The 13,618-nt window shown below is 35.3% G+C and overlaps 1 protein-coding gene across 3 annotated transcripts in view; it reads right to left on the bottom strand.

Annotated features, from left to right (window-relative positions):
* The window catches only part of LUZP2 (leucine zipper protein 2), a 113,967-nt gene that overhangs the window by 26,077 nt on the left and 74,272 nt on the right, over positions 1-13,618 (bottom strand). For 2 of the 3 annotated variants that reach the window (XM_052694376.1, XM_052694375.1), the window contains exons 8-9: positions 8,855-8,929; positions 5,659-5,823 (exon numbers count right to left, since the gene is read on the bottom strand). In XM_052694376.1, the coding sequence (XP_052550336.1) occupies positions 5,659-5,823; positions 8,855-8,929 (240 nt within the window). The remainder of the gene's footprint in view (positions 1-5,658; positions 5,824-8,854; positions 8,930-13,618) is intronic. The other variant, XM_052694377.1, reaches the window with a different exon arrangement.

Genomic DNA, 13,618 nt, shown 5'->3' with positions numbered 1-13,618 from the left:
TAAAATTTTCCAAATCACATCTTTCTTCAAATAAAAGAAAAATAATAACTAGCTCTAACGTTTGCCACTAGACTTTACATATACATATAAAGTGAAGCTCTGCAACAGAAGATTAGTAATTGATGCGGTACACAGGAAACCTACATCAATAATTATCATCAGCTACTTGTAGCCCATAACGAGATGAAGAGAGGTGAAAAAACTAATCTATGAAATGTGGGCAATTATAAAGATAATGTCACAAAAACTTGAATGATTTTAATTATAATGATGTTACTAAATGAAAATATTATTTTGGGATATGAACTAAAGAGATGCCAGGTGCTCTTCTCCCCACCCCCTGGTTTCCACTGATTGTACTTAGTGAAAAACAAAGAACAAACAAATCCAAAACTAATTTAATATCAAGGGAACATGCTAATAATGGAGACTTCTTTAAAGTAAGCAATAAAATCAAGGAATTTGAGCTTTCAATTTAATGATCTCTGGCATTAAATGTTTTCGAGCATGTAATAAAATTTTATTAAAAATCAGTCACTGAAGAACTCTAGAAAAAGGTCTATGGAAGTTTTCAGAGAAAACATCATACTCAATCCAAGGCAAATTCAGAAAATAAAATATCAGAGGAAGAGAGGAAGGGTTGCCATACTCTTACAAATCATCATTAAAGAAAATATAATACAATACTGTGGTTGGCATTCAGTTAATTATAATGATAATCAAAATCTATGAGCCTAAAGAGAGAAAAAAAAAAAAAAAGAAAAAGAAAAAAGAACATTTCTTGAAGGTATAGATCATACTAGGAATTCTAAAATTGCATTGCCTTTATCTTTTTCAAAACAAATTTCTAACTATGTTGGGCTTACAGATACTCTTAGTACCTGAGATTTCTACCATAAGAACCTTAGAAGGACATAAGCATTCCTCACTCACTCTGAAATTAAATTCTAAAATAGTGGAGGGCATCCTTTTCCAATACCATTTTACACTGTCTGCGTTTAGTAATTACCTTCTTTTTTACTTAGTTTCCCAATCCCAGTGCTTAATGCAACGAACTGTAATTTCATATGCCAGTGATGCCTCATTAAATGTCAGAAGCAAAGGTGGAACAATGCAGTATGTAGAAAAGCAGAAAGGTACAAAGATGGCAGTCCTCCTAGGGCCCTAATGCTCCCATTCCTGCTCTCTATCCTTGATGTTCTCATTCAGTGATGACCACAGATGTGTTATTTTTCATCCGTAGTATCAACTTCCCTTTCTTCTGGCAGAGTTATGAAACTCCCACTAATTTTTTCTCCACAGTCATGAAACAGTTAGTTTCTGAAGAGATCTGAGCATCCATTGCCATAGCTGCATTGGTTTGTATCATCTTGGAGTGAAATTTAACATGAAATAAACTTTGCTCTACGTAACTGTGAAAAACACATGTAACAAAAGTTCATTATTTAGAAATGAAAAAAATTAAAATGAAAAAAAATAAGGCAAGAGGAAAAAACTTGACTGCTTGAAATATCACGAGCCAAACTTCCAGGAAGGGGCAGAGAGTGGACCGTGCAACATCAAGGAAGTATTCAGCAAAATCAACAGAAAATTGCAAAGCAAAATATAAGCAAAAATCATATATCTCAAATATGCAATCTCTATCCGTAACTTCTTTTTAAATTCAGCAAACCCTCTTTTTTTTTTTTTTTTTTTTTTTTTTTTTTTAACAAACAGAGCCCTTTTACTTGTCATTTGGTCTCTAGAGTGGGGTTATTACTGACAGAATTGGGAGTTCTTCCTGACACAGTGCCATAATATCAGTTTGAAATTTACTGCCTGAAGAAAAATAAGTCCCAAGTTAAGTTTTCAAAGTGTTGTGTAGAGGTCACCCTGAGTAAAAATAAATCAGATGCATTAGAAAAGACTTTAGAATCTTAATCTTTCCTATAAAGACAAAAAGAAAAATAAAAAACTGTTTTGTTCAAGGGCCAGAACCTTCATTTATCTTGGAATATTATGATACATGATCTGATAGATAAAAGCTCTAATTTTAGGAAATAGACATAATTTCCTCATGTACTTTGTTCTGATTTACTTTTTTTCTTGACCTACTTCGAGACAAAGATGAGAAGATAAATTACCACACTCAGCTGGCTAATTTTTTAATGAATTTGAACCTACTGTACTAGTTTTCTATGCTATGCAAACATGATTTTAAAATATGACCAAAAAATAAGCTGCTTAGTCCTCAAAAATGTGGACTAGGCACATCTTAAGCACTCTGAAATCTTATTTATTCTACCGACGTGTTTATGTATATTTTGAAGAACGTTATAGGTGTAATTATAAATTCTTTTCAAATTTATACTCAATTATCATTATAATACCCTACAGTATTACCATTTTTACAGAAGTATAGTTGTCATTCAGCATGTGTTTCGTCTATCAAGACGAGGCCACAGAAGCGATGTTTGTAGGTGGTCTTTTGTTTAAGCTATGTGCAGAATGAGATGAGGGTATTATTTTCTTCTTCAGAGCTTGAAATTCTTGGCTATTTCTACTCTTAAAACACTGCAGTTCATGAAATACACAAAAACCACAGGGCATTTGTAATGAAAGAACTGATTTGGGGAATATGTGAAACAACAAAAACTCCCTAGAGCAAACCAGTTGCTGTTATTCCAGTATCTTTTCTATTGTATTCCCCATTATCTGTATATTCTACCTTCCTACTGCAAATGGAGTCTGTTTCTATGTTTCACGTCTGATTTTGCTTTGCCATTAATATTTCAAATTATTGAAGCTGGATTTTTGTTTGTTTGTTTGTTTTACATTTGGGGCACCGGTATCTTGTATCTACTAAGTAGAATGTTAGCACTTTCTAGAAAGGAGAATTAAAGCAAACAGAGTAAGAAAGTGTTCCATCTAATGACTCTATTACTTCTGAGTTGTTTGGTATGTCAGTGGATTACCTTATCCACTGAATTGTCCACTCTTCAAATACTGATTTCTCCAATGTAAAGATAAGGACGTGGTGCAGGACCAAAAAGCCTTACAGAAATCTAAGTAGATGACATCAGTTGTCCTTCCTTTTTCCACCAGCACTGTCACTCCAACACAGAAGGTCACCAGATTGATCAGGCACAGTCTGCCCATTGGGAAGCCATGCTGGTTGATCAGATCACCTCCATATCTCACATGTCCCTTAAGATTTCTAAATTTCTCACATCCAATCAACAATTTTGTTGGTTTTTTTTTTTCTTTTTTTTTTCCTTTTTTTTTAGACTAATTTATTCACTTCTATGCATTGATTTTTGAAACTATGTATAATTATAATAATTATATTCCAATCTCCTAAAAGAATAAAGTACCTCCTTAGCAATTCATAGTGAACCTTCACAAGAATTTTGGTATATTATCCCAATTAATCTTTCTGTGTTGTACTCTTAAATATGTTCTTTGACAAGCACTCTGATATTGTGATTGTCAACTATGAATATGAAAATATAACCTTCTTATTTTCACTGGTTTTATTAAGTATCCCAATCCCACAGATAAATGTGTATCAAAGCAATACAGATGCATACAGTATATTTAAACGAGTTGAACGATTTTAGAATAACATTTTTAAATTGGGTGAGAACATCTTAGAAGATTTTTACCAGACAAATGATCATTTCTTTCCTGAAGTTTTGACTGCTGCTTATCAAACATGACGAAACGCTTAAATTTCTATTTTCAAGTAAGAAAAAATATTTAAAGTAGTCAAACACTTATATTCATCTAAATACAAGACTGCCATATTGTAATGACTGTGCAAATGTAATAGAGAAAGAACAGTATACACCAGTAGTTAGATTGAGCTGGTTTGTAAGATCAAAAAAAATTGCCAAAAAGAAGATACACAAGAATGGCAGTCATTCTTTAAAAAAATAAAAAAATGAAAAACCTTTTATAATATGGCTCAGATGTGGAGAGTATAATTTAGGACTTCCTACTGTGACTTGACAGCCTATTTCACAGAAACAGATTTCAGTGGTTTTATAATCACAGATAATGCACAGACTTATAACAATGAGGTGTCAATATGGGGAAGAGCAGGACTGCAAATCGTTATTTTTGTTGACATTTTCATGGCATATGCCATGTGCATAGCAATGCGAGCAATGCCTATTAAAGAGGCAGTATAACTTACTCTGTATCCCAAGAGTGCCTAAAAAGTCAGATTGCAGCAAGGAAATACTGCTACAGTTAATAAACAGGTGCATTAAACACAAAATCTAATTGATTATGGCAAAAGAATGAAGACCATTTTGCCTTTCAAACAAGCATTAAAAATTCAGTTCCCATCTCTAAATTGCATTCCTGTTTTGTGCTACAGGAATACTCATAAAACCAAGGAGATTTCAAAGTCCTTGAGCCCATATCAATCTCAAACACAGGCACAGTGATATGATAGGTCCCATCTTTCAGAGAACCAGTGTTCTCATGACAGAGGTGTGAACATCTGCAACCTGAAGAGGAGGGCAATGGGAAGAAAACAGACAATTCATGGCCAGGTTCACTAGGGAAAATGGGCTCCTGAAATCCCAGGGTAAAACTCAATTTGTATGTCACTCAATAAGAGTTCAGTCTCCTTCAGAACATAGAACTTGTAATCTTAATCTAAATGTGAGCTCATACTCTAATGGGCTGTTATTAATTAATACACTGAATTGTTTCCAGAGGTAATGGCTTTGGAAGTGGAGCTTTCTCAGTATTAAATAGTTAAGGAACCTACAATCATTATGGTAAGAGTAGCAATACGAGATTCAATTTTATGATTGTATTCAAAGTTCTGAAATTATATGTCAGTTTTAATTACAGGTTTTTGGCTTCAATCTTTGTACTAATAGTGCATATCAACTTCTGCTACATAAAAATTACAAATTGGCTGCGAGTTGGCCATTCCTTTTTATATTTCACGAAAGACTTTCAGAATTTAAGGAGGAGATGAAATTCTCTCCCCATCCTTTCACTGCTGTAAAATTTTCTTCCTTAGGCTTGGTCTAAACTTACTGAATCGCTTGAACAGGTGAGCAAAATGCAACCCTGGAGGTGGAAACTATAGGGATATCCATCACTCATTGTAAATTTTAACTGTAGAAAAAAAAAAGCTTTAATCTATTGAATCATACTTTCTCCTAAGTTGCCATTCCTGTTTCCTAAATATATGTTCCCATGCCCATTATAGCATCCCTTTTGGCAAATTCTGAATGTATGTTCCAACCTGCTTTAGACTTCTATATTGGCTTTTGTAGCGGGTTTCTTTGAGAAACATAACACTGAACTCACTGTTCAGTGTTGTATTACTACAAACACATTATCAGTGTCCAGCAGGTAAACCATCTTATTTATTTGCATTCTCATTTATTTTTAGGCGTTAATCCTTCTCCCTTGTAGGTTTGTCAAGCAGACATGGTCGAGTTAGCAAGCCACAGAGAATTCTGTTTCTCAGCAAAACAAGAACCCATTTCCAACTTTGTATGAGTTTACTGACATCAGCAAGAGGCAGAGAATCTTCAAAAATCATTGTAATCTTGCAATTAATTTAAAACCCTCCTTAGTTCCAGTTTGATGCTCTTATGGGGCACACTCTCAGAGATGCTTGAAAATAAAGTGAGGGAGAAACCATACCTTGGTGCTTGTCACTGGAAATTGAAGTTTTGAGCCCTTTGTAGCTATAGATGTCAGCTTCTCTGCTGGTTTTGTAGGGACTCGATGGTTAGCAGGAGGCTGATTGTGCAGAACGAAGGACAGGCAAAGCTTCACAGTCTCCTTCAGAGCTTTCAGCTGTGACTCCTGGGGAAAAGAAGAAATCATCAGTTCTCCGAGATGTGCTATTACAAACAGAATTACTTGCTTTACCTATCTGTATCAAAGCAAACATTTACAAACAGCAGCTGTTTGTTGTTTTTTTGTTTTTTTGTTTTTTTTTTTAATTTTATTTAGTACTAGATTTTTTTTTTTAATTTAGTGCAAGAATTAAGACAGATTTATGTAGTTTTTATATGAATAAGTTACTGTGCATTAGGTACTAAGAGGTCTTTGCCCTCTTCCCTTTCATCCCGGTGTTTTATCTACATCGATTGTTGCTCATACATCTGTTACCATTAAAGGAACAAATATGTACCAAATGTTACTGAGTCCAGATTCTAGCTTCTCTCTACCTAAATAGCAGAGAGAAGCAGATATTTGCAACTATTGCAAATAGACACAGACTCTGCATGGAAGTTTGTTCATAATATTCAGAATTATTAGTAATTTTCCACATTCTAAAAGTTGATTTTAATCCAACAGAAGGATGACTTCCCTCATGTACATACATGTGCATATCATGTTGTTGCACTGTGGAGCAGGTAAGCTGTAGTCCTTTCCACCTGTTAAGAGTATGATTGTACTTTAAACCAAGTTAAATCTTTTTATTGGTGAACGATGTTCTCATGATTGCATGATTGTGTTTGCAACATGTTCTAGAGTACTGTTATTTTTCAAGTAGAAATACAGACAGATGTATTAACAAGTGCAGCAATCAATTACTAAAAAAAAAAAATTGAAAGATGAGCACCTTGTTGTCAAGACAAACAATACAGCACTATGTTTAACTTGTAAGGAAAATCTGTCAGTTTTCAAAGATCACCATTTGAAAAGACTTTATCTGCAAAAACACGCAGCCAAATTTAGTGCATGTCATGGAATGCTTTGTAAAGACAAAATAGACAAATTGAAAAATGCCTGCCACATCAACAAAATTAAAACTCAAATGGACACTGTTACAAACGTTGGTTATTTGGTAGCAAATCTGATTGCAAAAAACTCAAAACCATTTACTAATGGTGATTAAGCAATGTTTGGAAAGCGCGGCAGATATAACCCTGATTAAAAAAAATGGATTTTTCTAAAATCATTTTGTCTCATCAGATAAACTGAACAAAAGGGAAAATCTATGAAAATAAATTTGAAGAATAAAGCTGCAAATTCCAAATGTTGTGCTTTGGTAATAGATTGAAGTACTTAGGCTATAGATACAGTTCACCTTGCCATTTTCATCTGAGGTATGGATGATGGATATAATGTCACTACAGTAATGGCTGCTTTGGTGCCATGAAAATAAAGTACCTTATTTATATGGAGCAGTAAAAATTACATTAAACTGATTGTCTATCTCTTATCAACATTGGGTATAGCTATTCATATCACCTTGGTGATGGTAAAAAAAAAAAAAAGGGAGACTTACAAAATTAATAGATGATGCAATTGCCACTGGCAACTCACATTTGATAAAATATCATTGCATCCAAGAAAATGTATGTGCAAAATCATTAAAAATGGATAATGCCATGCAAATCATCATCAAAATTGTGAACTGTATGAAGTCCAACTGATTGAATCATCCCCAGCACAAGTGTACAATTTAGGGAAACAATCAAAGATGTTGTTTAACGAAGTTCTCAACAACCTTGCATGTATCAGCTGTCTGTCTATCAAAAGTAGTATCAAGATACTATGCATGTCTTTTTTTTCCCCCTGAGTATACTCTTGACATATAATATAGTCTACCATCTACGCAAGCAATATTTTAAAACAAATAATAAAAAGAGAATCCTGATATCCTCCCAAAAGAAAAATTATTTTTTATGCCTACTTATAGTCACAGTTTGAGACTCAATCACTCATTTGGAAATTATTCATTTCCAAAACAGCTCATGATCCAAAAAATATGTGCTGCTTTCTACATGGCTCCCATTCCTACTACATGTGCAAGAACTGTCAAAGCAGTGAAGGCAAAGTCTTTACTGTGGTCATCTCCACGTATTTTTAGTTCATAGAGAAAAGCTCTCAGCCACAGCCAAAAAGATTTGTAGAAACTTAAATGATTGTATTAGTCTGCCTTTAAAATAAGTGTGGACACTGTGTCTCACAGAGTTCTTTCACAACTCCACCTATATGAACTTTTTCTTTTCCTTCACTTACAGTGCTTCATTTCCATGTCACCTTCACAGCATGCAAACAGTGATGCCACCCAAGGACTTTCTCAATGATAATTTGCCAGAAGATGATTCCACGCTTCTGGAAAGCCTACAGAATAATAACCTAGCCCTAAATTAAAATTCCATAATATTTACCAGGAAAGAAACATAGGGTCAGAGAAGTCAGCCTGGAGTGCTGCAAGTCCCCTTTTAACATGCAGACTGAGTTCCTTAATAGCTTTCTCATTAGAAGTTCCTGATGCGAGATGTTCTTTGCTTTCTCCTTCCCAACTCTCTGCATTGTAACAAATAGCTGCATTCAGAAGATATTTAGCACAAGCATTGTCCATTTGTCATTGCCACAGACAGCAGCACATGGGCACTACTGAGTGCACACGCATGCGAAGAGAGTATGCACTTAAGTTTTCAATTAATGTTTGGAACAGCTGAGCATACCAGCAAGAAACCACCTGCTATGTCACCAGAAACACACAGCTTTGGATAATGCTACCGTGATCATTGTTTATGTTGGTGGCATTTTGCAATGCTGGAGGCAAAATCCTCAGTCAGAAGGAGGGTTTCAGTTACTGCAATACTGACCAACAAGGAGAAATATTTTAGTGCACGAGTAATACTTTTTTAGGAGTCTTTCCAGGGTCTTTTCAGCTTGCTTTTTCTCCTCTTAAATAACCATGCAGATGCATTTCATGCAGCACAATTACTCCCTCTGACTTTGGAGGAAATAGTCCCAGCTATGTGCATTAACTACGCATCTCAAGTTCTGCAAGACTTCCACTTGTTTTTGTCTAATACCGAAACGTTCACAGTTGATAAACATGCTTACATCACGTTACACCTCTTACTTCATCAAGGGCGGCCTTTTCCAATTCGTCTTTTGCTACTGCTAGTTTCTGCTCTAGATCTGTTAGCTGTTGTGCCTGTGGGAATAAAGAGAAAGCTGATGTCATCTACATTGTATTTTTTTTTTCCCCATAATTTTTCACGCAGTGCCTGAGAGAGAGGAAGAGATTCTCAGTAAATGTCTGAATTGGGTCAGAAATACTTGTCAAAAAAACAGACCTCATGGGATACTATTTTCCTTGCAGAAAAAAAATGTATTTTTATGTGGGAACTTAAATCTGCACCATTTTGTTAGTGTAAATTTACTCTTTAATTTCAATGTCAGTAGCACAGATAATTTCACACTAGGAAGTATTTGTAATCATATCATGGTATTATTTTGAAAACATGAAATTACTTAAAGTTTTAATTATTTTGCTCATTTATCTCACTTCTGCTTGTAATTTGACACGTTAATTTTTTTAAACACTGAGATATAAACATCAACATAACTAAGCATCAATAGAGAAACTAGGAAACATTCATACATATTTGTCCCTAATAAGACGCTACTCTCTGCTGGTACACAAAGTGTTAACTCCCAGTTTATTTCTCCACATTCTTCCCTGGAGATATAAAAGGAAAAGTCATGGGAATAGCAAGCTATGCAACTGCACTGGGAGAAAGTGGGAAGTTGTGCATTTGAAGTCAGCGTCATGCACCCAAGCCCACATGTGGGAGGACTGCTGGCTTTTACACAGCTCTGTGCTCTTTGCCTGTAGGGTCCTTCGAGAGGAGATACCTCAAGAGATGTCATTGATCAGCATTAGGCATAGGCTGTAGTGGCTGATAAAATGACAAAAGTCTGTCAGTATTTCCCTGATCGTGATTACACCTCTATCTGTGGATTAATCAGAGCAGTCACGCTTTCATTAGTCAAAAACCTGTACCATGAGACAATATTGCCTCAAAGCAGAAGTCATTTGCTCAGATGAAGGGAAGTCCCTTGTGAATGCACTTCATAATTCCCACTGTATCCCACTTGTTAGAGCTGATACTAGTCACGGTCTCACACACAACAGAGAATGGACCTCTGGCGCGGCTCATCAGCGTGCAGCAGAGCAGCCAATACTGAGTGTTTTTTTTTAAATCTCATTTTCTGCAGTTTAAATGGAGTAACTACACTGGCTGTTAAGGGGGAAAAAAAAGTAATTTTTGTGTAAGAATTTCCCTAGAGTTCAGCAACATTTATGCTTGCTACTAAATATAGTACAAAACCCTGCCAATAAGCTCATTTCTTTGTTTGAAAGACTGAAAATTTGGCTTTTACACAGAGACAGTTCAATACCAGGACTGGGCGAAGTAATTTCTCACATCAATTACACTGTAATTATTGCTACACATTAAAATATTTTTTCCCACTACAGTTATACAGATTAATACACTTTCAGTGAATGAGAAACAACATTTGAAAACCAGTATATATAACTAGATAAATTTCATTGCCACTAAGAATGAAATCATACAAAATAGCATTGCTATGATAGATGAGAGGCCAGTATGGCAGCTCTTATGGTGCATATTTCTAAAGGCTTAGGATTATACAGAGGATGATGAATCATTGCTTAGTGTGAGCCAGACAGCTTTACCATTCATCACCATCTGTGGAACACCAGATCTGAAGATGCAAATTTCTATCTGCTGTTCTTAGGCACATGAATTACTGAGGTAGCTGACAAGCTGAGTAGCTGATATCTAGCAGGTAACCAGAGCTAAAGGCATCAGCTGCTGCCTTCACACCAGGGCAATGTCTGCAGAAACATCATTCACTGTTCTCAGTGGAAATCCAGTCACATTAAGTTTGAGGACAAGTAGTTGATTTCATTTCTAGGTGCCTCCCCGTAAAAAGAATGAAGTAATGTTACACAGAATAACAACATCACATCAAGCAAACATTTTCTGTTTCTGGCAAGAAGGGTTTTCTTCCAGAGGACAGGCTGGTATGTGTTAGTAAAGTCTTCCCATGGGTGTCATTTATGAAATCTTATGATGAAATCTGCATCTTTCATGTATATTTATTTTATTTCACAGATTACTGAACCAAAAGGCCGCTGGCTAAGCAGAAATCAAACAATAATAAAATTTTGACATTAAAAACGTTTCTGTTCTGGAATGATGAACTGCTCACTTAACAATAGTGATGATTATTTAAACTTATTCCTCAAACAGTAGAATGATCAATTTTTTTTTTTCCTCAAGTCTTTCTATCCACAAAGCCTGAATTTTTATGACAATAGTTACACTGCTGTTTTAATTAAAAACATTTTTTAAGGAGCCTGTTCAATTTATGTGGCTTAGGTAGCTTATGAAGTAGAAGTGCAGAATGCCACAAGGACCACAGAAGGCCACTTTTCAGAAGGAGGAAAAGACCTTTGCAAATTTTGGTCTGGGAAAACTTCAAAATATCTTTTCTTATAGAGTCCGGACTTACTGACAAAACTGAGATAAGTCAATTCCTCATCCCCTGAAAGAATGTGCTGGGCAATTTCTGTCTGTGAAGTGCACTTTTCCAGATCAAAGGGATGTACTTACCTATACTCATCATGAATTACATTACACACAATGCCCATATTTAAATTATTCCAGGCATAGTAAGTATCACGCAAAAAAAAGGAAAAAAAGGAATAAGAGGGGAGGAAGGGAGGACAAGAGGGGAAAAAAAGAATTAAGGGGGAAAATAAAAAACAAATCCAGAAGGACAAGTATGCTTTTCAAGTAGAGAGAAATCCAAAGTGATTTAAAATTTATTTCAAGCGATTAATAGAGACCAGAGTGAATTTTTAACTAAAGCATCATTTATACACATATACGTGCAGGCAATGTCTGCATGTCTTTGTTCTGATAATTTTGAATGGTCAAGAATTTACGGTTATCACATTTATACAACATAGAGTGCTGAATTATTGAAATCCCATCAGCTTTGTAAGACACATCAGTGACATCAGAAAAAAAGATTAAAACCCTTCATTAATGGCCTTTCAAATGGCTTTGGAGAAGTCCTAAGTTTTATTCTAATAAGGAGATCTTTTCTAACATCTTTCTTGGGATGAACATACCCAGAAAAACTTAGGGTGAAGTTTCAGATGATGTGAGAGACAGGAAGACAGGACAGCACACTTACAAATAGAAAATACATATATATATATTTTAGTGTTTACTAGTATTTATTGCATTCTCCTTATTTGTGGCTTTTTCTTCAAGAGAATATACATTTGGATTTTAATTGGCAGTTCATTATAAATCTCTTCAACCTTTTTTTTCATACCAAGAATTCCTGCTTATTGAAGACTAAATAATCCCTGCTTAATAAGAAAACATGATTAACTAATTGATATTTAGCAACACATGAAACAGATGGCATATCTTGAACTCCATTTTATTTTACAATAGGCTTCAAATAACTGCTTCAAAATTATTCAGTGTATAAATTTTCATTTTATAATTTACATTGTCTGAATAGGAAAACTTTTTAATTGGAAACCAGTTAACCAGAAAATGGAACAACTGCTTAATCGAATACGTTATCCAGTACGCAGAAATGGCTGTGCTTACTCTGAATTTCTGTAAGCACTATTTGTACCTTAGAAATACACAGATTTGTGCTTCTGAGTTGCACAGGTTATTGCACTACAGTGCTGCAGAAGCTAAATGTAACTGAGAATAACCCCTCTTGGCAGCTATTCCATTTAATTACACGTGTGCCTAAAGCCATATATTGTGCATGTCCAACCTTTTTGCTTGTCTGGGCCACATTTAGTGAATAGAAATTGTCTTGGGTACACAGCTTGCTCCATAAGTAATGCCTCCTATTTTTTTTTTTCCCTTGAAAACTTCAACAGCTACAAAGAGCACAATAACACTGTTCGATAGAGCAAATCTCAGCTACAAAACACTATTTTTCAACATAGTTACCACCATTAACTATGCATTTTTACCTGCAATGAACAAGAGCCTGCACATACTCATTGGAACCTGCAGCAGCAGTGGTGACCCACTGTCACCAGTGATGAAGTGTACCACACACTGCCTCACTATGCTCAAATCCAAGGAGTGGTTTCAAACTTAAAGAGGGGAGATTTAGGTTGGATAAAAGGAAAAAGACTTTTACAGTGAGGCGGTTGAGGCATTAGAACAGATTGCCCAGAGGTGATGGAAGCCCTGGCCTTCGAGATATTCAAGGTAAGGCTGGAGGGAGCCTTGAGCACCTGGCTGAGCTACAGTTGTCCTAGTTCATAGCAAGAGAGTTGGGCAAGATGATCTTTAAAGGTCCCTACCAAATATAAGGGTTCTATGATATGATTTTCAAATTCATTTATCAAAACAGAAAGCATTCCTATATGATCTTTGCAAATAATTGATCAACTGAGAAATAAAGTTTTATGTTCAGTAGTGGGTAACATCCCTCTACATATCTAAAAGTATATTAAAGCACTGACTTCATGAAGAAAAAAATCCTTATGTGAATAATCAACATATACTTTTTGATAAAAGTATAATAGGCTTTGCCACTTCAAAAAAGAAGATATCTAGCAACTTCAAAGACTGAACTGTGGCAAGCAGCAAGAACAACAGGGACCCTAAACTACACAGACTAAATCCATTACTTAATTCAAACGTGAATTAGTCCAATTGCTCTGGAGTAGAACTACCTCAAGGAAGACCCCATCAACTCTTCATCTTCCAACTCTCCCTCTACATGATAACCCATAAAACCCTTCACAGTCCAA

This window comes from Tympanuchus pallidicinctus, unplaced genomic scaffold (assembly GCF_026119805.1).
Source record: "Tympanuchus pallidicinctus isolate F22 unplaced genomic scaffold, pur_lepc_1.0 scaffold3, whole genome shotgun sequence".
NCBI lineage: Eukaryota > Metazoa > Chordata > Aves > Galliformes > Phasianidae > Tympanuchus > Tympanuchus pallidicinctus.
Note: the sequence above shows the minus strand (reverse complement) of the source record. Positions and strands in the feature narration are given on the sequence as shown.